This window comes from Hydra vulgaris, chromosome 07 (assembly GCF_038396675.1).
Source record: "Hydra vulgaris chromosome 07, alternate assembly HydraT2T_AEP".
Classification (NCBI taxonomy): Eukaryota; Metazoa; Cnidaria; class Hydrozoa; order Anthoathecata; family Hydridae; genus Hydra; species Hydra vulgaris.
Genome location: NC_088926.1, coordinates 25731854 through 25754550, shown reverse-complemented (window position 1 = coordinate 25754550; position 22697 = coordinate 25731854). Strand labels below are relative to the sequence as shown.

The 22697-nt window shown below is 26.1% G+C and overlaps 1 protein-coding gene across 2 annotated transcripts in view; it reads right to left on the bottom strand.

Annotated features, from left to right (window-relative positions):
• Positions 1–22697, bottom strand: part of LOC100213847 (MAP kinase-interacting serine/threonine-protein kinase 1) — a 72280-nt gene that overhangs the window by 14177 nt on the left and 35406 nt on the right. For both annotated transcript variants that reach the window (XM_065801471.1, XM_065801472.1), the window contains 5 exons: positions 22102–22133; positions 17170–17274; positions 16811–16866; positions 16545–16634; positions 16131–16231 (listed from right to left, as the gene is read on the bottom strand). In XM_065801471.1, the coding sequence (XP_065657543.1) occupies positions 16131–16231; positions 16545–16634; positions 16811–16866; positions 17170–17274; positions 22102–22133 (384 nt within the window). The remainder of the gene's footprint in view (positions 1–16130; positions 16232–16544; positions 16635–16810; positions 16867–17169; positions 17275–22101; positions 22134–22697) is intronic.

Here is a 22697-nt window from a genome sequence, read left to right as displayed (position 1 = left end):
CTATGAGGAACGAATGGCAAAATTTTTATTTTGTTTTAATTAAAAAAAAGTTTTATTTCGAAGTATATTTTTTAACTATTATTGTTTATCATTTTTTTTCTTCAATGTTTTATAGAATATGTGCATCAATATGTACATAAATCGACTGTTATAGCCTTAGTCACAGTGGAATGTACACATGGATAGAATAGGATAGGATCCTACCTAGATATTTTGGTAAAATCTTTTTTTTTTGTAAATTTGTGTATATTTAACAAAGCATGTTGTTTAAAAATAGGAAGGCTTTTTAAAAATTTTTAAAAATAATTTATTTTTATTCAAAAAAAAAAAAAAAAAAAATTGGACTTTAGGATATTAATATGCACTGCTTGATTCTAAGGGTTTTAGGTTGAATTTCAAAAGACATGAGGTTTTTCTTCAGATTCTAATAACATTTATATGTACAAGCCGCAATGTGTTGAAAAAAAACTCTAAGCTTTCCTTCTAGGTACAAAATTGATATTTTCCAAAATCCAGAAAATAGTGTTTAAAAAATATAATTTTTATAATGTTATCTCTTATTTTAAATATCATAGAAACCCACGTGACCATCCATTGTCTTTGTTTTCAAAATGCGGTTGATATATAATAATACCTTTAATGGTTTGATAGCTTTATGACTATCATTCTACTAGAATTATTTTTTTGGGTCTGTTCTGTACATTATAGGTTTCAAAGCAAAATAAAATGTATAGAAAATAGCTTTTTTTTCAAATAAACGATGAGATTATATATATTATATAAACAAGTTAAAACATGCATGTAATTAATTAGTTGAAATACTCATATAGCTGAAGGCGGAAGCCACTTTTTTTAAGCTTCAATTTGTGTCAATTCGTTTTTATTAGTCTCTGCAACGTCATAGCGTTCCAATTTTTTTGTTAAATTTTTATGTGTAGCCTCGGCTGTTTGCTCTGAAAAAAGTTCACGAGGTTTCTAATTTCTCTTAAGAAAACCTACAAGGTGGTATTTGACAATATGGAACTTCCATTCACGTGATAATGTTTTGTCAAACACATCTTTACAATAGTATTCTAAATATTCAGCAGATTCAATAAACTGCAAGATATTTTTAATGCATATAGATTTTAGCAGCATGCCAAAACAACTTTTTGCAACTAAAACATTTTTAGTATAAGAATATATATATATATATATATATATATATATATATATATATATATATATATATATATATATATATATATATATATATATATATATATATATATATATAATATATACACACACAGTACAGTAAGAAATATATATACACAGTACAGTAAAAACAAGCATGTTTTCTACCATGACTCTATAATAAATTGTTTTGTTATTCTGAGATTTAATGTTTTAATAGATACTTGTAAAAAATTAATAAAACTAGGCAAATTTTTTTACTGATATGCCAAGAAGTACGTTTATGAGCTTTAGATCAGAAGCGACAAAAAATTTGAGCTGATTTAGCTTTATTAATTTAATATCCATTTCAAAATTATGGTTATTCTCCTTGACATTACTTGCCAAAGGAAAGAGGTTTTTATAGGATCTAATACACGTAGAGAGCATATTTCTTGAACAAGTCTGGTGATATCTTCTATGTATACAACATCTTTTAATACTGAGTTTTCAAGTTTATATTTCTTTCCATTAAAAAAAGCAATTTTTTTGTATCTGTAAAACTTTTATAGAACATGAGAACGCTTCATAACCGTAGCAATTGAATTCTTTTCAACACCTAGTTTTAAAATATCATAATTGTAAATAGCGTGAGTTGCATTGACTATTACAAATTTTTTAAAAATAAACTAATATACCGCCGTTTAATATATATTATAAAATATTTAAACACCTAGACAACTGAGATGTTTTTATAAATATCTAAGGATATCACGAACAATTTTTTCAGGCAGATCATGATTTATCTTGATATTAAATATTGTATCAGTAAACTTTATTTGTTTGGAGCTTAGTTTGGGTTCTACAGGTAGCAGTGATCCTCCTAAAATTAGAAAAGAGTATTGCAGCAAGTTATTATAAATAAATAAACCAATAAATAAAAATCTACTAGTGGATAATTGTAACGAGTTTTCGGCCTTTACTTGAAACTTGGGTGCATGGGTGCCGAATGCTCTTTCCATTTAGTTGAAACCAATATGTGCAGAATGAGTTTAACCTTTTAATGCAAAAACTTTCATTTGACTCAATGATATAATCTCTTAAGTTAAAAAACTTGTGCACTTGTCTGATGTCATACGACATATTGGACATAAGCATTTATCGTTGAAGTAAGCCTTCCAACCTTTATAAGTAACTCTCTTTTCCAAACCTTTTTAATCATTTTCATAGGTTTTCCTTTCCGTGAACAAGATTTTTTTGTATTTTTAGTAAAATATTTTAAATAAAATTTAATAAACTAATAAAATATTTATAAAATAGAATAATGTTTTTGGTAAAGAGAGTATTTTTACAATGGCAACAAAGTCCAGTGGGAAATGCATTTATATCAAAACTGAACCCTTCGTGTACATTGTCTTGAACTATTGTCACCAATGACGGCATACTACAAAGAGAGTAGTTGTCCGTTTTGTTACAGCAACAAAAACAAATTGAATCTCTGGATTCATTATGATTTTTTTTCCTTAAAAGATGAGTCATTTGATATTTAATATTTAAATTTTTAAAATAATATCACACTTTTTATTAACAAAAATGTTTATAAAATAAAAATGTTATAAAATGTAGTTATAAAATTAATACAGTTATACATTTAATATTTCTAAACAAGTCACCAACCGCTTTAAGAGCTCTATTGGTGAAACTAGGTATTATTAATTAAGTAAACCATATTTTGAAGACAAGACAATGGAATGTCACGTCGGTTTCTACAATATTTGTTATAAGAGATAGCTACAATAATTAAATGATATAGTTATTAAAAATTATTTTCTGGTCTTCAGAAAATATCAATTTTGGACTAAGAAGGAATGCTTCGGAATTATTAATTCCGAAGCATTCCTTCTTAGTCTTATTGAAGGCAAAACAGTTTGAATTTCATATTCAGTGTTTGTATCCGGACTATTTTTTCGCTCAATAGCATATTTGTTAGCGTATCTATTAGACATTCTTTGTTTCTTTGAAAATTAAAATAAAAAATTAAAATTAATATTAAATTGAATAAAACAAATAACATATTAATAGAATCTGAAAAAAAACCTTGTCTTTTGAAATTCAACCTAAAACCTTCAGAATCAAGCAGTGTATGTGACGATTTAAACCTAGTAATAAGTGTATTATGATTCAAACCTAAAAATTGCCCACCCCCAGTCTGGATCCACCGATTCAAAAAATTGTTCCCCTTTCTTTCCTGAATGTTTGAGGTCCACTGAATTAAAAGACCTAAAAATCGCCCTTACTCTTCGCCATTAGATGGTCTGGATCTGCCCTAGTATGTACATACATGGACTGACTTAAATAGGGATCAGTGCAGTAAAAAGCATTCTTTTATATAAAAGAAAAGTATTTCAAAACTTATTTAAATAGAGTTTATAAATTGATATAATTTGTATGAAAAAATTATTAAAGTAATTTAGGCTTTTTGGTGAAATAGTCAAAATAATTAATAATAAATATCCTCGTACAAATAAGAAAAAATTAGTTGTACACTTGTACAAATAATGCATAACCTAACTAAATGTAACAAACGAAACATTTATTGTTTTAACTATTTGATGACAAAATAAATATTTTTAACCTGTATTTCTAAAAACTATTTGGATATCCTGACAATTTAAATTTTAAAGAAATACCCAGAATTCGGGAAATATTTGGGCATATTTGTCCACTGGCACACTATGCATCATGAAATTTGTCCACTGGCATGCTATGTGTCATGACATTTGTCCACCGGCACACTATGCGTCGCGTAGCGGAAATAAAACTTTACTTGATACATTTTGAAGATACATTTGTAAATTTAAAACCATGAAAAGAAAGAAAAAATGGTTAGATCATTGTTTTTGTGTGTCCGTGAAGATTGATTGATTGGACCATGTTACTCCATAGTCTCTTTTTTATTTCTTATAAATTTTCATAAGTGAAATAATATTCTGGCTAACTCTGTAGCAACATGGTATAAAATCAATTCAACTGTAGTGGGTTTTATTCGAAAAACGGTTAATTAACTGGCTTTGTTAAACATTAAAAACAAAACTGGATGCAGAGCGGTACATTCATTCTTAGTCTTGAAGTTATAACTTCTAAGTTGTGGTTTAATGTTTTAACTTCTAAGTGTGGTATAATGTTTTAAAATGGTTACTTTTATATACATATATGTGTGTGTGTGTGTATATATATATATATATATATATATATATATATATATATATATATATATATATATATATATATATATATATATATATATATAGTTCTATAGATTGTTGCATTTGGGAAGTATGGAAGGAAAAAAATGAGTCTTATGCCAACAAATACATCACTTTTAATTACTTTTGACTTTCGTCCAACATTTGCATGTTGTCAGAAAGTAAAAACCATTAATTTAATTACAAATTAATCATTTTTTAAAAAAACTGCAAAAACGCAAATTTAATTGACCAGAATGTTTTTTAAAACATTCTGAATGTTCTTAAATCATTCTGAATGTTTTTAACAATATAAACAATGTTTTTATTTTTATTTTTTTTAATAAAATGTTTTTATTTTTATTTTTTTTAATAAAATGTTTTTATTATTATTTTTTTACTGTAAATCATGCACGGAGTGTAAATCGACTATCTTTTAGCCTGACTCGCAAGGGAATGCTGCTACATCTACTGAGGGTTTGGTTGGGGCAGGCAGTCTATCAATTAATAAAAAAAAATTGCAGTCTTGCATTTTACTTTTTGTCAACAAAATACGGAAAAACTTTCTGACAACCAGTTTAGAGTTATATATATATATATATATATATATATATATATATATATATATATATATATATATATATATATATATATATACATATATATATATATATATATATATATATATATATATATATATATATATATATTTAAACAACTTTAAAAAGTATTCTACACAATAGAGTGTTCAATGTTCTTAAAAGAACAGAGCAATTATATATCAGTAGAAAATCACTTAACAAAATTTTTTTCTATTTAACACTGTGTTTCATCAACAAAGATTCATCAGAAATGAATGATCAAATTAATAAAACTTCAATTTATATCAAAAATTAAATTACAGGAAGTTGCAAATGTCTTAACTACAGTAAATTTTCACACATTTGTGGAATTTGCTGACACTATTATAAAAAGAATTCTTTAGAAATGATTTTCATGAAAATTCACAATTTTTAAATTTATGTTTATTTCGATTTGAAAGCCAGTATTTTTTAAAATTTTTATAATATCTTTTCTAATTTTGTCGAGCTGTGGACCAGATTTTCTACTAGTTACTATTAAACCATCGTCGCGATAAAGGCCTAAATCTTTTATATTGATTATTTTACTTAACAAATCTAAAATATATAGTCCAACAAATTCACAAATTTCTGCTCCGTCATAACTGCCCATTGTTACATCAAAGCAGTCATGTATGTTTTTCTTTTTCCAAGTTTCCTTATTAAAATAAAGTAAGGTTTTTCTACAATGTTTTATTATACGGATTGTGTCATCAGGAATAACTGTGTGCCTTTTTGCAAATTCAATAGTCTTATCTAAAATATCTGCGGTTATTGAGGGGAAAAATCATTAATGTCAAATTGAATAAATGTACAGTCATTTTTATTTTCGATTATGGAGAACCAATTTATAACATCAGTGGTATTTTTCCACTGTTGCAAATTTAATTTATTTCTAAGAATATTATTAATATTGTCCAATTTAATTTTGCTTACATGTCCAATCTCACTTTTTTAAGGAACCAATAACCTACAAGGAAGTTTGTTTTGAAAATTTGGTTTATGGTCTTTTAGTGTTGCGAAGGCTTGGGCAGGGGCAATTGATTCAATTCTATTATCAAGGTTTATTTTTTTAGCAATACTTTGCGCTTCTAAATTAATAGCCTTTTCCAAATTTTTAGGGGCTTTTTCATAAGAACTAGTAATATTGTCGCGTAAAATTTTTTCATAGTTTTCTGTTGTGAGTTGGTAAATATTATTTGTTTTATCAGCAAAAACCAAAATATTAGGGTTTGATTTAATTTTTTTAACATCTAACTTTAATTCTGTTTGAAATTCGTTTTTTATAGGGCGAAACTTTATTGTTTTAATTAAATGTAATAGGTCATTTTCAAAATTTCCAAATCAGGTATAAAAGGTGGGGTATTTTTTGTTTTAAATCCATAATTATCATTATTATTAAATGTATCATCTGTTTTTGTATTTGGTTTTAAGAAAAAATGGGCTTTCCAACGAATTCTTTTAATAAAATGCTCAACTTTTTCAATCAAAGAAATAGTATAATTTTTTTCATCTAGTATAGGTATATTTTTTAACGAGTAAGTGAAATTATTAGTTTCCATATATCATATGTATACTAATATATATATATATATATATATATATACACACACACACACACACATAAATACATATATATATATGTACGTATATATATATATATATATACACAGTAGCATAGCAACAAAAAATTGCCCCCCCCCCCCCGCAAAATTTTAATCCAGACACCTAAATTATTTATCTGTCATTCTCTACTCTCCCCCTTTGACTTTAACCTCCTTTTTGACAAAAAAATTATACGTAGAAACAAAAAACCATATTCTAAAACACAAATTAATGATATATTAATGACAGAAGCCAGAACGTTATAGTGTGTTAGTATTGTATGTAGAAGTTCTAATGAATTTGTTTTATTTGTGCCTATAGGCTGCAAATTGGTTTATTACATCTTCTAAATCTAATTGAGCTGCTTCTTCTGCTTCAATAGCTAATAGACTTAATGCAGACAAACATTCTTTGTCAATCATTGTCCTTAAATGCATATTTATTCTTTTTAATGTGCTGAAAGATCTTTCTGCAGTTGCCAGGCTAACGGGTAATGTCAAATATAGCATAAGTGCTATGATTGATTCAGTTAAAGAGCACACGGGTACCCTGAAGGTGACCTAAGACTCTATATCATATCCCATGAAATTTTTCTTTTGATTTAGAAAGTAGTCCATGTGCACAAGACCCCTGCGAGTGGATCATATAGTTGCATATATTATGTTTGACTGTTTGACCTATTGGAATGACTCTTTGAGGATCGTATTTAGAAATAACTTCTGATAACAATTTAGGCTTTTTAGTTAGAACATCGACTAATTTATCACTTTTTAAAAGTTAAAAGCTATCTTTTTTTTCATCAATAGAGGGTAATACTGCCAAAACTAAAGTTTTGTGAACACTAGCATACTTGAAATCTTTACATCCATACTCATCAGAATATTTCACTTTTTTTTCACTCAAATGAGCTTCTAGCTCTGGCTTTAATGTAATTGATAAGGTAACCTTAAGATAGCCTTGCCCTCCATCTACCCCAATTTTAACATCAACATTCTCTGGTTCAAGAGATCTATGTTGTAAAACTGTTGCAACAAAATTATTAACATTATTGCTTATTACACCAGGAATAGTTCTTTTAATACACTAAATAATAACAAAATAACTTTAAGTCTGAGGGCAATGATTTATTTTAAATCATCAACTTTCAAAATATTGTTTCTATTTGGGAATGTAGCATAAAATAATATTTTTATTATAATATATTAATTTTATAGAGCTTTTTAGTGAAGCTAGTTAAAGTAAAACACTATATATATATATATATATATATATATATATATATATATATATATATATATATATATATATATATATATATATATATATATATATATATATATATGTATATATAGTTGATAATGTTTTTTTTTTCACTCTAAGGTCTAATGGCCACTTTTTTCTCTCTCTTTCTCAATTGTTGTTAAATATCTCTCATAACCCTTCAAAAAACTTCAAATATCAAAATAAGAACCACCTTTTTATTATCTTCGGTATCCTGTTTAGACTGAATCTCAGCATAAGCTCAGCATCAAACTAAGACAATAGATTTTTGTTTTCTTCTGTTAACTTTTTAGAAAAACAAGACTTGACAGATTTTTCTCCTCCTTTCACTCATACAAATTGGGAAATTTCAAACATCTTATAGTCATTAGTAAATTTGATACAAACGTTAAAAAAAATTAATGTTTTTTTTTAAATAATTTATATTTTTTGAATTTTGTAGTAGACAATCTATCCCTGTATGAAGTTTGCTCTGTAGTTGTTTCAGTTTTGAGTGTGAAAAGTAAGTTGTTTTTGGTACAACTACATGGTTATTTATAAAATTTCTTACTAAATTTTCTCAAAAAGCCATACTATATTCAAAATCAAAAAAATTCAGGGTACCTGTGAGCAACTTATATCACAATATGTTATTTTTAATAATTTGAGCAAACCCAAAATATGACAAATAAAACCCAAAATATGAAAAAATAAAACTGTCCACATCTTTAATCTCCATTTTGAAAGTTTTTTTAAACAAAATTATTTGATTTAGAAAGGCATTGGATATTTATTTTGCAAATTTGTGACATCTTTAAATATTTTGTGAGAATCTAATAATACTATATTTTTGAGATTTAAAAATGAAAAAAGCTATACAAGAATCTATCTGATTTATAACTATATCTATAACTGTGTTAAATACATCAATTTAAAACTGATGTTCAGCTGTTTCAAAACGAAAATCTACACAACTGTCATCAAACAGTTTTTTTGTTCATTTCATTCATATTATTTTAAAAGTTTGAACTATATTCTACTTTATAGCAAGAGCTTTTGATTTTGCAAGAATATTATCAAAATTATTACGCAGTGATTTTATTTCTTTTATTCCAGTTTCTAATAATAAACAAACTTTAACCAAATCCATATTTTTAGATTGCGATAATTTTAAAACAATATTTAATGGTACTAATATTTTATAATTGACACCAATATGCAAAGAAAATCTAAACAATCTATTATCTTTCTAAAACCAGTCGCTTGTGCTATTTATATAATTTTATTGTTTTCCAAAATAATTATTAGTTTTAGCTTTGATTACATCTACATATCTATGTTTTATGGCTAAACAAGATGATAAACAAGACACCCAGCATGTTGGATTTAGTTTTTTTAACGTTGCTTCTGATTCTCCTGATATATTTTTGATCATATGCCCGACCTATTTATGCTAATACCAAAAAACGTATATATTTCTTGTATACTAGAAAAAAAGTTGCTAATATCTGGCACCCCATTTATAGCATCATTTATAACTAAATTTAAATTGTGGGCTGCACAATGAATAAATTTTGCGGTTTTTTCTATTTCTTTTATTCTTGTTTGTACCCCAATGTAAATGCCTCTAATGTTGCTTGCCCCATCATAACCTTGTCCCCTACATTTTTTCGAGTCAAGACCAAATAATTTTAGTATGTTAATAATTTGATTTGATATTGCACTTGCCAATTGATTGTTAACTTTAAAAATCCCTATAAATTTTTCTTCAATTTTTATTAGGAGCAGAGATCCATTTATATTATAACAAACTTTAACAAATCGAAAGGAAATACTAAGTTGGTCTGTTTTAGATAAATCTTGAGTAGTATCGACAACCTTTTTAAAAAAAAGGAGCTTTATTGATATCATTGATAATTTTTCTTTCTAAATTTTTTGACAAATAGTTTCATTCTGAATTTTTTGATAAGTAATTAACATGGCCACAAGGAAAAGATATCACTTCTTTCAAAACACTATCATATATTGCTATTAATTAAACATCTGATAAAAAGTTACCATTATAAATATTTTCCAGTGAACCATTTTGCCCTCAAAAAGAACTACAATTTTTAGCTAATTTCAATGTTATAGAGAAAGAATGATTTTTATCATCTTTAGGAAAAGATCCTTCAGAACGACAAGAACTGACAGATAAAATGAACTTTTTTTCTTCTACCATTATAACATCTTTAAAATTTGCAAAATCAGAAGGGTTTTGCTCACAAATAATTTTAGATAAATTACATATATTTTTAACTTCTGCTTTTTTTAGTGGTATTTTAGTTGTATTTGACATATTTGATGTTTTTATTGCAGAATACTTTTTCGGTTGAATTATTATTTTCTAGTTGTATTGTGTTTGAAGTTGAAGCAAAAAAAGATGTGAGCCTTGGTATCTTTAGCAGCTGTTTTTCAAATGTTTCATTAGTTTCATTTTCTTTTCTTTTTCTTTTTTCTTGTTGAACTTTTTTTCTTCTCCTTTTTTCTTGTTATTTATTTTCACAATTGTCTTTTTATAAACAAAATAATTAAGTTTTTTTAAAAAATAAAAAGACATTACGTGGTGCGGTGTTGTTTTTAACCTATTCAACAATTAAATTCAATCTTTGTTATTTAGATTTATAATATAGTTTGGATATATTCAAAATAAGAATAGATTACTCATTTTATGTACGTTTATTATTTGTAATATCAGAATAAAGTAAAACCTTAAGTTATGACTACAATTTTTTAATTTGTCTACAAAAACCACACTTCGCATTTTTTTTTACTTTTTTGCAAAATTTGGAGATTTTATTGCGAAAATTATTCCTCCTTATGTGAAGTATCAATGATATTCTGAAAAAATCAAACAAGTGCCAAATTACCTTACATCATTAGTAAATACGCAGTTTTCAAGTAGTCTATAAAAATAAATTATTAATACTTAAGAAATAAAAAGATTTTTTCAAATTTACTGAAAATGTTGATTTTGTAACATATGTGGTTTTTGCACATTACGATTCAATATAATCTTATACTTATAATCCAAATTTTTTATCAAAATCTTGATTGAGATAATAAATACTTCATCATTTTTTAACATTAAGTATAGCGCAATAACAATTTATAGCAATGAGCATAATATAAATATTTGAGGTTTTAAATATTTTTTTAAATGTTAAAATTAGAAAATAAATAACTAAACAAATAATGAAAAAATTTATGAATAAAAATAAATTTTTTTTTTTTTAAAAGTTTATTAAAAAAAAAGAGTTTTTGCAATGAAAATACTTAGAATAATTTTTGATGAGCATTTAAATTGGAAAAGCCAAATAAAGGTAGTCGAGAAAAAGTTTCAAAGACTCTGGTGATTATGTACAAAACAAAACATCTTTTGAATAAAATATGTTTAAAAAATTTATACTATTTATACATTTATACATAGTCATATAAACTATTTAATATTGCCTGGGCAAACAATCATTTATCTTTCCTAAAAAATATTTATACAAAGCAAAAGCAAGCAAGTTGATTAGCTTTGGGCGCAGTTAGGTACCAAAGTGCTGAGCCGTTACTCAAGGAAATACATGCACTTATCCAATCAAAAAAATTTTTTTTAATTATTTAAAGATTTTGTAGATAAAGATTTTGTAAAAAAAGATTAATTAGATAAACTATAGAAGTTTCTTCTATAGTTTATCTAATTAATCTTTTTCCTGTTTTGTTTCTTCGCTAAGGAGGAAAGTCTATCAGATAATCTTTTTTTAGTTAGACTGGTGAAGCTTTTTCCGGAAAACCTGAAAGCAGAGCAAACTCTGTCAACTGATATCAGTCTGTTCTGCTTTTCTTCTTCGTTGTTGTAACAATGGACATATTGTTGTATCATTCCGACTGCTCTTTCCGAATGGTTATTGAAAACAATAAGGCCATTGGCATCATTTTCAAAATTTTAAACGAAGACTGCATATGCCAGTATTGCAATGGAAGTGAAAGCCAGTCTTTTATTCTTTCTTCAGTTAAACCACTAAAAATAAACATAAGGTAAGAAAACTCATCTACCAAAGGGGCTAAGCTTAGTGGATCTTTCTCAGTACTAGCATTTTTTTCTATCCCTTTTCTGATGTCTTTCTTTTTTTATGTTTTCATTTTTAAAGTGTTCAGTCTTGGGCATTTTAAATGCAAGAATTGCAGCTGTAATTTTTTGTTTTTCATGTGAAGGCAAATCCTCATCCAATAGAGCTAGTGGAATCATAGTTGAGTCCAAGTACCAAGTGTGCTTGTAAAACGAATCAAGCACAGTATCAACTGTTTTTGGATTCCAACAAATATTTTAAATTGAAGCATCTGATGGATAGCTCCAGTTTTCCTGATTTTATAAACAGAAGGCGATAGATAAGTCACAACTAATTCAGCCAGCTCTCTTCTGTCTTTACGTTTATCTCCTCTTCCAATCCCCTTTCTTTCTATATATGCTTTTCAAAAATTCATAGAATCTTTAGCAGCCTTTTCACTTATACTACCACTCACCTCCTTCCAGTTAAACTTGCACAGATCACTTGGGGCATAACTAAAATTAGGATGTTCAAATAGGCTCTTAAATTTTTGAAAGAATAAGTTTTCTGGTCCTGTAGTCAACTCAATTGTTGTATGTTTCCAAAAATGCACTATTCTTAATTCTGTTATGAGATGCCTGCATGGTAATTTTAAAAGATATTTATTTAAATCATTGTATATCGTATTGATTGAACCAATTTTGATCCCGGTATTGCTTGCAGCTCTATCAAAACAAAGACCTACTTTTGATTCAAGTTTATATTTCTTTAGTAGGTTTAAAATACTTGTATATTGATCCTTACCGGAAGAGGAAGTTAAAGGAGGAACACCTAGTAGGTGCATCTCACCCTTAATATTCACAAGAACTGCTAGCCTACCAATCTTGAACTTTTTTCCTGCATTAATTTCATGAAAAGTTTTTCCATCAAAATGTATAATACATGGATAAGGAGAAGCTTCTATTGCATTTTTTACATCCACTTTTGCTAAGGTTTACATATTTTCATGTGCTAATTTCATTTTTCTAAAGGCTGTTGATTTACTGCAATGTATATCTGTAAATTCAACACCAGCTTCAGTTAAAATGGCACTTGTCACTTTTTGCAAAACATTTGGCAAAACATCACTTAATGTAGCCATTAGGGCAACATTCATGGCATACACATCTATTAGAATTTCTGCAGTTACTGTACAGTTAGATTGAGATGGTTCTTTTTGATAATAGTTACTTGGCTCAAAATCAGAATCATAAGATGAATCAGAACTCAAATCAGAATTGAGTTCAATTTCATAATTAGATTTTGCTGATCGCACATCCTTCGTTCTATTTTTCTTTCTAATACTCTCTGCTGTCTAAAATCATAAAATAGTATAAATTATAACGAAATATTTTACAAGAAAAATATCACTAATACTTTTAATTGTAAAGTTTTACCTTTCTACTAAATTTCTTATCCTCTGTTCCTAGAATAAACTTTCTTTCTCCTTCTAATCTTCCAAAAACATCAAGTCTTCGAGCTTATCCTTGTCAGATCTTTTTTTGTCGGTCCTAATAATGTTCTTCAAGTCTGTCTTGCCTAACCAAAAAACTTTTAAGTAATTCTTGAAGTTTTTCTGATTTGTTAAATCTTTAGGAGAGCCTCTTTTTTCATTGTTTTTTTTTAATTAGAATACTGCTTGTCAAGTTTAATAAGATTTATGAATAGTTGAGTGTCACTAACAACTTCAAACCCTGCTTTTATCCAGGGTTACTTAACCTTAGCTAAAACACAGTTACAATCCAAATTTTCACATCTTGCAAAATTTTTACGAAGCGAGCACATAACCAAACAGATTTTTTTTGTGGTTTAGGCAGTATAGATTGCAGGTATGCTAGATGTTGTAGAATATCCATGCCTGTTTGAAGTTGAATATCTAAATGCATATTTGTTTTTGTTCATTATATTTTATTGAGATAATTTAGATCACTCTCTATCTCAAATATATAATATACATTAAATTGTTCAAGTTTCTTATAAATTAGAAATTACCTGTAACTTCAGGTTTAGCTGCCTTAATAATAAACAATTTCTTTTTTTTATTAGATCTTAACTAAAATTTGTTTTCAAACTTGCACTTTTCGTTTCCTTCATACATATTTATTGCATGCTTAGTATTTATCATTATCATTAATTTAAATAACCAAGAATATATTTGTAAATATTATAAAAGCCTGAAAAATACTTAATATATTATTCAAGTATATGCTATATTTTATATAGTTTTGCTTCACTTGTTAAATGATATATACAACACATTATATCTTAATTTGTGTTTCATATTACTACTTATAAAATTAAAAGTATTGTAGTTATAAGTTATGAACATATTCTTTTGTTTGGTTATGGTATTAAACATACATAAAATGAGTAATTCTATTCTTATTTTGAATATACGCAAACTATATTATGCATCTAAATAACAAAGATTGAATTTAATTGTTGAATAGGTTATAATAACAATGCTGCACCACGTAATAAACGTTTTTTAGCCAATTTAAAATGCAAGTTATACTGTTTTTTGAGAAGAAAGTAAAAAACCATACTTTTTAAATCAAAATTACAGAATGAATAAGTTGTTTCGAGAATCAGAATGAATAAGTTGTTTCGAGAATCAGAATGAATAAGTTGTTTCGAGACTTACTCATTGATATGAACAGCATGACTACAAGATCAGATACACCTATTATTACTAACTATACATTTAAAAAAACTATAACTATGTCACAATCTGTGCATAGAATAATTCATGGTGCTTCTTATATTATGTACTTTAAGTATCCTTCGATAGGTTTTTTGTCTGAGAATGCTATTGAAGCCAGAAACAAGAAAAACAAAACTTCAAAAGTTGGTCATGCATGTCTAACTTTCTTGGCAGAAAAGGATACAGCTAACTATTTGTTTATGACATCTGATATGTACCTCTATTTCAATAAAAACAAAAAAAAAAAATAATTTTCTTTTAAATATAGAAATATAAACCAAAGTTTGATGACATCTGAAAAATTTAGTTTAATATATTTGCTTGAATGCTTCTTTATTTATTAGCCTATTTTCTCATTTTGTATCAGAGCAACGCATAGTGTGGCAAACAAGTCCACTGTTTTTTTCCCTTTTAATTCCCATATAGAATATTTTCTGGGAGGTTTTTTTCCCTTTTAATTCCCCTATAGAATATTTTCTGGGAGGTTTCTGTTTTTCCAAGAATAATACAAGCTATGTAACTAGCTACATCTAAGCTACATCTAAGCTAAAATATTTTCAGAAAAATCCCTAAAAATTAATGTTTATAAATGTCATTCTAAAATCAACACAACGCTTGGTCATAATATTTCTGAAGCTACATCTAAGCTAAAATATTTTCAGAAAGATCCCCAAAAATTAATGTTTATAAATGTCATTCTAAAATCAACACAACTCTTGGTCATAATATTTCTGAAATCTGACAAAAAAAATTTGGAATCTACAAAATTTAAAATCTTGCAAATTTGTAGATATACACAGTTTGCAAACTTTGTAGATTACAATTTGCAATCTACAAAAAATTTTTTTTTAGAAAGATCCCCAAAAATTAATGCTTATAAATGTCATTCTGAAACTCTCGGTCATAAAATTTTTGAAATCTGACTCTTGACATATTGTATTGCATGCATATTGTTAAAAACGTGATATTTTTAATAGAAAATGCAACAAACAAATTTTTTATATTTTTTATTATATAACCTAATTTTTATATATACACCATATATTTAATATCTTGTTTACATTTATTTTATATATCTATATTATATTTAATCTGTACCCTATTTAAAATTTAACTGCAACAACAAATGTCACAGAAACAATTAATTATAAACTATTGAGATTTTTAAGTAAAATAATTTGTAACTTTAGTGAGTTTTTTTCCCTCAAAATATCAATTGTCGATTATAAATAAAAAACCGGTTAATAAAAAACACACAAAAAAACAATAACAAAATTGTATATACTCAATAGTATTAATAATTAATATTATCAAAAAAAAAATACTGACATATTATAAAATACAAAACTGCAAAAATACAAAACAATATTTAAATTAAAATGCAAATTTCAAAAAAAAAAGAAAAAAAAAAAAAGGTATGACTTACAGTATAACTCCAAGACTCCAAATATCACACTTTTTGTCATAAGCAGCCTCACTAACAAATGCATCAACTACTTCTGGAGCCATGTATTCAGCAGACCCAACCTTAAATTAAATATTACTAATATTTTAATGAGTGTACCAAGATCATCTCTATTTAAATGTTCATTATTGCTTGCTTCATATTTGATATTATAAATTAAGAATTAAAGATTAAGGATCCAGACTAAAAAAGGTAGTTAAGAGTGTCCCTTTTTCTAGGTAAATTGTCTCAACAGCTAAGAAGCCTTACTTCTGTTAAACATAATTAAATTATACTGCAGTATAAACCAAGTGTGTTAGTGGTGGTATTGGTGAGTGGCTCACTTTGTTTAACTTAATAAATTTTACTTTAAAGTTATTAAAACTTGAATCTTACTGGTGTATACAGTTCTGGAGTGGTTACACTCTCATCAATTATTGAAATACCACTAGCCAAGTTAAAATCACATATCACAGCTGGAACTATCTAAGACAAAAAGCAAACAATTTTTTTATTATAAATAAACAAATAAGCAAATAGTTTATAACTTTTTAAAAATGTTTAAACTTGTACTATTCCACTATTCATACTTTTAAATTATGTTTTTTAAAATATTCTAAACTTCCCATAATATACACAAAATGCACACACATACCACTTACCTCATCTTTATTGATGCATAAAATATTATCTGGTTTTAAATCTCTATGAGAAATTCCTATAAAAGATATAAAACGTATAAACAATAAATAATAACTAATTTAAACAAAGGAATAGCACAATAATACAATAACTACTTTTACCAAACATTTATATTTACTATAAAATACTCAGTAGGAGACAGTAAAGCATGCTATATGCTTAAAAACTATTTACTTGATAAAAAATGTAAACATAATTATAAAAAAACTCTAGCCTTGTCTTGAATAGTAAAAATGCAACAACGAAAACAATAATTAGATTTACAGAAGGAAGTAGAAAAAAATTTTACATGTACATGTTTGTATATTTTTTAAGTTACCTTTGTTATGCAAAAATCTCAGGGCTGTAGCAATATCCTGCACTACAAGACTGGCTTCTCTTTCTGTAAAAACACCTTTCTTTTCAATGTGAGAAAGTAGAGGTCCTAAAATATAAAAACATTTTTTGTTCATATATATATATATATATATATATATATATATATATATATATATATATATATATATATATATATATATATATATATATATATATATATATATATATATTTGGGGTATAGCTTTGGTATCCCCTCTTTCCAGTACAAAAAATAGATGAACTTTGATTTGAAAATAACTAAAAAGCGTTGATTTTGTTTACCTTTAGAAGGGTCACCCTAAATCCCCCTTTATTACATGCTGAGTCCCATATATCAGAAAAACTTTATTTTTCCAAAAATACATTAACCTGTGTCTAAAAAGAACCAAAATTTTATAGAGATTTTAAAATTCATAATTTTTTATTAAAAAAATTTAAAAAAAAATTATAGCTGTAAAATAACTTAAAATGCTCATATCAAGTTTTATTCAAAAAAGTCATTTTTTTAAATGTAAATTTTAAGTTATTTCATAGGTCTACAAAAAAATTTATTAATTTAAACTTGGCACTTGCTCTTACTTAATTATGTTGAACTTAAAATTGACATCAAATTTTTATAGCTACATTTTTTGCAATAAAGTTTTTATTTTACAAAATTTAGAACTAATTTTAAAAAAATTTTTTTGGAACTCATTTGGAAATGTTTTGCATACAGGTAAAAAAAAAGTAAAGAAAAACCAAATATTTGAAAAATTATTTGAGATACGTGAGAAAACCAAAATATCTTTTATATTGAATAAGATAATTGACTTAAAATATTTATACAAGATATTTGATCCCTAAAAATTCTATCAAAAGAGCAAAGATGTTATGAAAGGGAAAAAAAGTTCGTTGAAGAGCAGTAAAAATTGCTTTTTGACTGTGTCATCAAATAAGATCTCGTTTAAATTCATCAACTTAAATAATTATTTCCTTGAAATAAAAGAATTATTTCCTCGTAATTTAAGTTAATATTTCTTTGATTTTAAAAGTTTTTAAGTTATAATATTTGTGAGCATGTTAAGTGGATTGTTGTCCCCTATAAATTTAGATTAAATTTTGTAAAAAAAAAAAAAGAGTTTAGCTTAGTGAAGTTAAGTTTAGTGAATTTAGATTTAGTGAACTGTCACGATGCCAAATGAAGCAAATACTCATGATGAAAATCGAAACTTTGTGCCCTTGCTGAAAAAAAGTAGTCTGTTTAAGACAGCTTAATGTGTCCAGAGCAGTTTAAATATGTCAACTGCACAAGACCAAGATCAATATTGATTCTCAAGTACCACTGTATAATGGTAGAGCCAAATTTTTACATGAATTTTCTAAAAGCAGGTTTACACTCAAGTGATCTCTCCACCTACAGTGACTTAAAAATCACAGATGAAAAAGTAGATTGTGGTACAATTTGGGTTGTTGCTCATTGTAATGATTTATCAAGTCTTGTGAATCCTGTTATTCAATTTCGAAAAACTTCTAAAAAGAAACTTATGGTGGTTATTTTGTTAAGCTAGGAATTTATGGCGGCAAAGGTTTTCTCAAGTTTTATCTAAGCAATGTCAATACTGTGTTAAGGAACCAAACCATCAACAACCTCTTACGCAAAGGACTGGCAAAGACACTGGAGTCAAAAGACATTCTTTTTGCAGTATCAGAAGATTGGCCAGAAACTCACTCCAATATTTAACAAATTTGGTCACTGATAAATGCAAATGGAATTAAACTAATTTTAGCAGGTGATACAAAAGTTGCAAATATAATTTATGGTCTTTAAGCCCAAGTATGCATTATTGCACATGTCTTGCCAACACTGAGCTCAATCAAATCTAACCTTGAGTCATTTCAGCAATGTGGTAAGATTGTTGTTAATGCAAAGATGTTTGGTTATGTGATTTGAAAGGAAATCATCAGCAAGCATGATAAAATGGCTTTGCATTTCTTAAGAGGAGATGCAATTACATTTTAATGTAAAACAATATCAATACACACATATAGAAATACATCAACAGATTCTTAAGTATATACATTAACTGAGAATTCGGGTTTAGGCTTATGAAAGACATTTATTATAGCATATACTTATATATGTATAAATAATATATATAGTTACAAGTACAGCTCAAATAAACATCTATTTACATATATACATATACCTATATATATATATTCATATATATATATATATATATACATATATATATATATATATATATAAATATATATATATATATATATACATATATATATATATATATATATATATATATATATATATATATATATATATATATATATATATATATATATATATATATATATACATACATACATATATATATAAATTATTCAACATTTATAGATAGAAAAAGCAATAATCTGCTAACCAAAGTTTTGTTGATGTCTGTTCAACAATCTTAATTTATAAATAAATAAAAATAAAAAGAATAGAATAATTTATAAGTTGATGATCATAAAAAGTAACAATCTTTCTATGAAATATGAAAATAATATTTAAGACTAGTGAATTTCAATTATAAACTTAGAGCTTAAAATTACAAACAAAATCAATTTTTAATGATTAAATATCAATTTAATCAATTTCCCAATAGGTCAAAACCTTTATAAATGATACATACATTCTCATTGGCAAAAGGATATCCTAATAGTGCAATCTGTTCTCCAGATTTGTTGACAATTCCTGTGATAATATCATTTTGGGAATAAAGCTTAAGCAAACTCAAATTAGTTAAAAAAATACACAAGATAAATAATCTACAAAGAAAGTCTAACAAATTTAGAAATAATGTTAATTAAAAATGAGATAAATGCCAATAAGGTAGATTACAAACAGATCATTGGTGATTTAAAAAGCTGATTGAGTGGTCTTTTTTATTAAATTTTTTTTAGTAAAACAACAGTAATGTAAGTAAAGCAAGTGCAGGTAATTTTGTTTTAAATATAGTAAGCTGGAGTCTTTATATACAAACTCTTAATTTAATTGATCCTAAATGAAACTTTAAGTGAGATCAATGAACATAGGTCCAATGCTTGTAAACCCAACAGCTCATAATCAAGAGATTCAAGGTTTAAACCCACCCTACAGTTCTGGAAGTACCACTCTCAACTTGTCTGCAGGTTGTCCCACATTCAACCTGTCTATCCATGCAGGGATCTTGTTTAACATGTTTCACGTGCTTTGAAATTGACCAGGGTTAAGAGTAAAAAATAAAAAGAAAAAAAAGTCCTCAATTTAAATGGGCTGAAGTACTAGGAAGGTAAACTTAATAATAATAATAATATTAAAAGTTTACTATATCAAATTATACTTGAACCTCATCAAAATCTCAATGTCAAATAAATAATTAGTAAAAAAATAGGTGTATGGTGTAGTACTCTATATAATTAGATATATGGTGCTGTGCTCCATTATTTAAAAATGAAACAAAAGGTTTCATTCAATAGCTGAAAAACTCAACATAAAAGCAAGCTCATTCCGATTCATCAAACACATTTATAAGAACCATCAGATTTTAACAATCAGAACTTAATTGCTGACCATAAATACAAGATTAATTTAAAATTTAGATTTATTTTTATATATTCAAGAACGCAGCTTGTATGCACATATTTGATAAATCGATTAGTACAAGAACTGTTAACAAGTAAAATGTCTTTGCTTACCAATAGAACAGCATTTTTTAAGATAATCTAGTTATTAAAAGAAATTTTCAAAAGTTTTTTCAAGACTTAAATCTTAAAGTTAACAAAGTTGTCAATTATAATATATATATATATATATCAACATTGATTACACAATTTTTAATAAATTAGGATTGTTTTTAACTATTTCTTATGTAGCGTTATGCTATACTATAAATAAAGTCGACTACACTCTGCACAATAACCAATGACCAAATTGAGATCAGGTTTGTAACCAATCAGTAGTACAACTGGCTTTACATTTTTTAAATGTTTAAAATTACAAAACTATAACAAAATAATATTCATTAATTAGTTTATAACAAAGTTGTTTACTTTTTCTTTATTTGTAAATTTGAAACTTAAAAAAGCACATTAAGTGAAAATTTATTTAGCTGATTACTAAACATATTTGTTGAGATTTTTGATCTTTGAATTCAGATCTTATAATTAAAAAAATGACAATATTTTAAAATCCGTAATAAATGTTAGTTTTTGTCTAACACTAGATACACCACATACATTTCACTTAACAAAGATTGTTTTAAATGCACCTTTGAGTTTCATTAATGACAAGTAAAGAACAGCAACTATGTACCAAATTTTTTTTTTGATTCGAAATTTAGAACAATAAAAATAATGACTCATTGTCAACTGAGACAGAATAGTCTCTGTTATTTTTCCAAAAAAACCAATCTGCCTGGTTGCTGGTTCCAATATTCCCAATCAATCTATCACAGGATCAATAAACAACTTTGTTTATTGAAGACAGTCAGAATGTAGAAATAGTAGCACCAATAGACCATAACCATAGAGCATTATTTTCTAAAGAAAAGATTTGTATTAAAGATGTTAAAAAGAGCTTTTAGAATTTTAGATGTCTAACCCACATACTACACTAGTTTACTAAAAGTATAGAAAAATGAAAATTAATGATTATTTATTATCTGAAAAAAACTAACAAAAAAAAAAAAAAAAAACAGGTAAGGAAAAGGAAAAAAAAGAAACAATTTTCCAAAAGTATTGTTTGCACTTTGATACAACATAATGGAATAGCTTTTTTAAAATTTTTACTGTAGAAAGTATTCTAAATTTACTAGACTAATTATTGACGACTGTGTTCACTATTACTGTGAAGACTTATAAAATTAAATTTACTTACCACCTTCCATTCTTTCAAATACCAAATAAAACCTAAATTTATAAAGAAAAAAATAATAATAAAAACCTAAATTTTCAATTTAAAATTTTTCTTTTCTTTTTTAAGCTCTTTTTTTTTTTTGTTACAACAAATATTTAATATGTTTGTTAAAATGGCTACTTTATGCATAAAATTTTGTTAACATCTCTCTCTTTTTTTTTTTTTGATTGTGTAAGTATACAAAAAATATGGTACCCATTGCTTTTTCATATATTGACCGCCGCACAGTGAGTTGTATTTAACAAAACAGTCAATTAAAATTATTTACAATTACGTTTAATAATTAAAAAAAATATCTTAGATATATTCTACTGATCATATAGATTATAAATTTAGAGATCAATAGGTGAAAAAAATTATTGGATATATTTATTTTTTGTACAAAATAATATTTTTATCATTTTAAAACCTTAAATATAATGTGAAAACTTATTCATTTGATGTGTAAGCATTACCATGATCAGTTACCTCAAGGATGTCTATTAGATTTTCAGGTGGTTTGGGCCTTATACACCTTAGATTAAGATCAAATGATTACAGTCATGTTTTGACTGTGA